Source organism: Penaeus chinensis, chromosome 4 (assembly GCF_019202785.1).
Source record: "Penaeus chinensis breed Huanghai No. 1 chromosome 4, ASM1920278v2, whole genome shotgun sequence".
NCBI classification, from domain to species: Eukaryota; Metazoa; Arthropoda; class Malacostraca; order Decapoda; family Penaeidae; genus Penaeus; species Penaeus chinensis.
The window spans coordinates 37,192,194-37,194,693 of NC_061822.1; the positions used below are offsets into that span (position 1 = coordinate 37,192,194).

At 33.0% G+C, this 2,500-nt stretch overlaps 1 protein-coding gene across 1 annotated transcript in view; it reads left to right on the forward strand.

The window, feature by feature from the left end:
* LOC125025287 (tetratricopeptide repeat protein 33-like) overlaps positions 1-2,500 on the forward strand; it is a 14,358-nt gene that overhangs the window by 9,704 nt on the left and 2,154 nt on the right. The window contains exons 3-5 of the mRNA XM_047613261.1: positions 752-889; positions 1,108-1,278; positions 1,533-1,724. Of these exons, the coding sequence (XP_047469217.1) occupies positions 752-889; positions 1,108-1,278; positions 1,533-1,724 (501 nt within the window). The remainder of the gene's footprint in view (positions 1-751; positions 890-1,107; positions 1,279-1,532; positions 1,725-2,500) is intronic.

Here is a 2,500-nt window from a genome sequence, read left to right on the forward strand (position 1 = left end):
ATGTGGATTCTTTGTGGGAGCTGTAACCCCCCTGTATTATCTATTACTGGAACAAGGACTGTATCCCCCAGATGCAAAGCTTCTTATCTCTGTCGTTTATTTGCCTTTAGTACTCCAACAGAGGTGAATAAATCTTCTTCACCACACCAATACGTTCTAACTTTTTCCACTTATTTTGAAGACAAAATTATGTTTTATTGGTACATGTCAAATCCTTTTAGTAAAATTTGATTAATTTTTTATTATATATTCTAGCTATTGTTATCAAGATTATTATTCAGAATATTAATAACAGAGAAATTTACTCTGTGCTGATAAATAGATTAGCAAGTTAATTTAGGAAGTTGATTAGATTAGGACTATGTGACTTCACCAAATTGATTTTGCATCTGCATTTACTTTATTCTTTAATTAATATTTAACCTAATTGTCCTGAGTGATATATGACATTGAAATTATGTATTCATAATATGTTAGCAAGATTTTTTTTGACAGGTCAGTTTATTAAGTTTATAGCATTATTCATTTTTTTGTAAAAGGAACTAGGTTGCCTACTATTGTTCAATAAGTTTATATTATAGTATTGGAACAAAGAAGTGTTTAGGTTAAATAGATAATTATGTCGCTTTTATTAATCTATTTGATTCCAATGGTCTATTTATATTACATTTGCTATTTTATTTAAAAGCTTTGAAAGCTGTTTGGATGATCAGAGAAGTGAAATATATTAATAACAGCACTTCTGTTTTAGATGCAGTCATTCGGATGGAAAAGAAAAGCTGGCTTAACAAAGCCAAAACCAGCTGTATTTTCTCAGGATAATGTGGAAGTTGACAATGATATGAATGATCCTGACGTTGACTGGTTAACAGCAACAAAGAAGCCAAAGGTGAGAACTAATGTCTGATTGAAACCCAAACATTTTGATGAGGAATGATTTTAGAATTAAAGTTCATATATAAATGTAGAAGGCCTTTCAGTAATTATGTTAACTTTCCTTCAAGAATTATTCTTATCATATGAAATGTAAAAACTTCAAATATTTTGCCAAGCTTATCATTTTACATCAATCATGAATAGAAGGTAAAACATTTTAGTTTCATACAGGTTTTGCAACTGGAAGATGCAAAGGCAAAAGCACGGCGTCTAAGCAATGAGGGAGTAATGCTTGCAGAGTCAGAACGTTGGTGGGCAGCCATTGGGAGATGGAATGCTGCCCTAACCCTAACCCCAGATGACTATGCGCTTCATGAAATGTTAGCCCAGGCATACATGCAGGTTTGGCCTTGTGGTGCTTCTTTTTCTGTTTGTTACAATAAATAATTGGTATCATTGTGGAACTCTAAACTGTTGTTTGCTTTATTCATGGATAATGATAAATGCCATTTGCAGTACTCCGTTAAAATAAAATCTCTTTTAAAAAAAGAAGTCTGAAAGTTCAGTAGAAGATTTTCACGTGTCGAGCATTTGATTTTTTTAGTAAATTAAATTTCATTTTACTTCATTGTTATTTGTATTTTCTCTCCTTGAAGGTGGGAGAAGTGTTCCCTGCACTCAGATCGGCAGAGGCAGCTGTACAGCTATATCCAAACTGGTGGGTTGGACTACAGACCCTTGGTAGAGCCCAGTTAGGACTTGGAGATGTAGCAATGGCAGTGAAGACATTTTCAAAAGCTGTTCATATTCGTCCTGATGAACAGGAACTTTGGCGTGAAGACTTACAGGTAACATATTAAATTCATGTCAGAAGAGTTTAGTAGTTTTTATAATTTTAGTTTGCAATGATGGTTAATCATGTATGTTAGTGTTTGCTACTTCTACACTTTGATGTATTATCAGTTATTAAGAATGTTTTATGTGATGTACTGAATCCCTAAAAGCCCTCATTCCATCCCTCTCCCAAATCTATTGACTTTGATGACCCTGTGACTAAAAAGATAATGTGTAATACTAAATCTTGAGAGTTATGATACTTTAAAAAAATAACTTTTATAAAAAAAAAGTTTAAAATGGATCTGTATTCATCTCGTTATTATTATGTACTTTTAATTTGTCAGGGTCTTAGCCCAGGAGACAGAGACAGAGACAGAGACAGAGACAGAGACAGAGACAGAGACAGAGACAGAGACAGAGACAGAGACAGAGACAGAGACAGAGACAGAGACAGAGACAGAGACAGAGACAATGAATGAATGAATGAATGAATGAATGAATGAATGAATGAATGAATGAATGAATGAATGAATGAATGAATGAATGAATGAATGAATGAATGAATGAATGAATGAATGAATGAATGAATGAATGAATGAATGAATGAATGAATGAATGAATGGATGGATGAATGAATGAATATGAGAATGGGAATAGGTATGAATTTAATTTCTGAATTTCATTTCTGATGATTTATATCTTGGAAAGTGTGATGTATAGTTAACATTACATACACAAGAGAGGTGTGCTTGACATGCATTATTGATTCTGTTCGTATGCAGTTGGG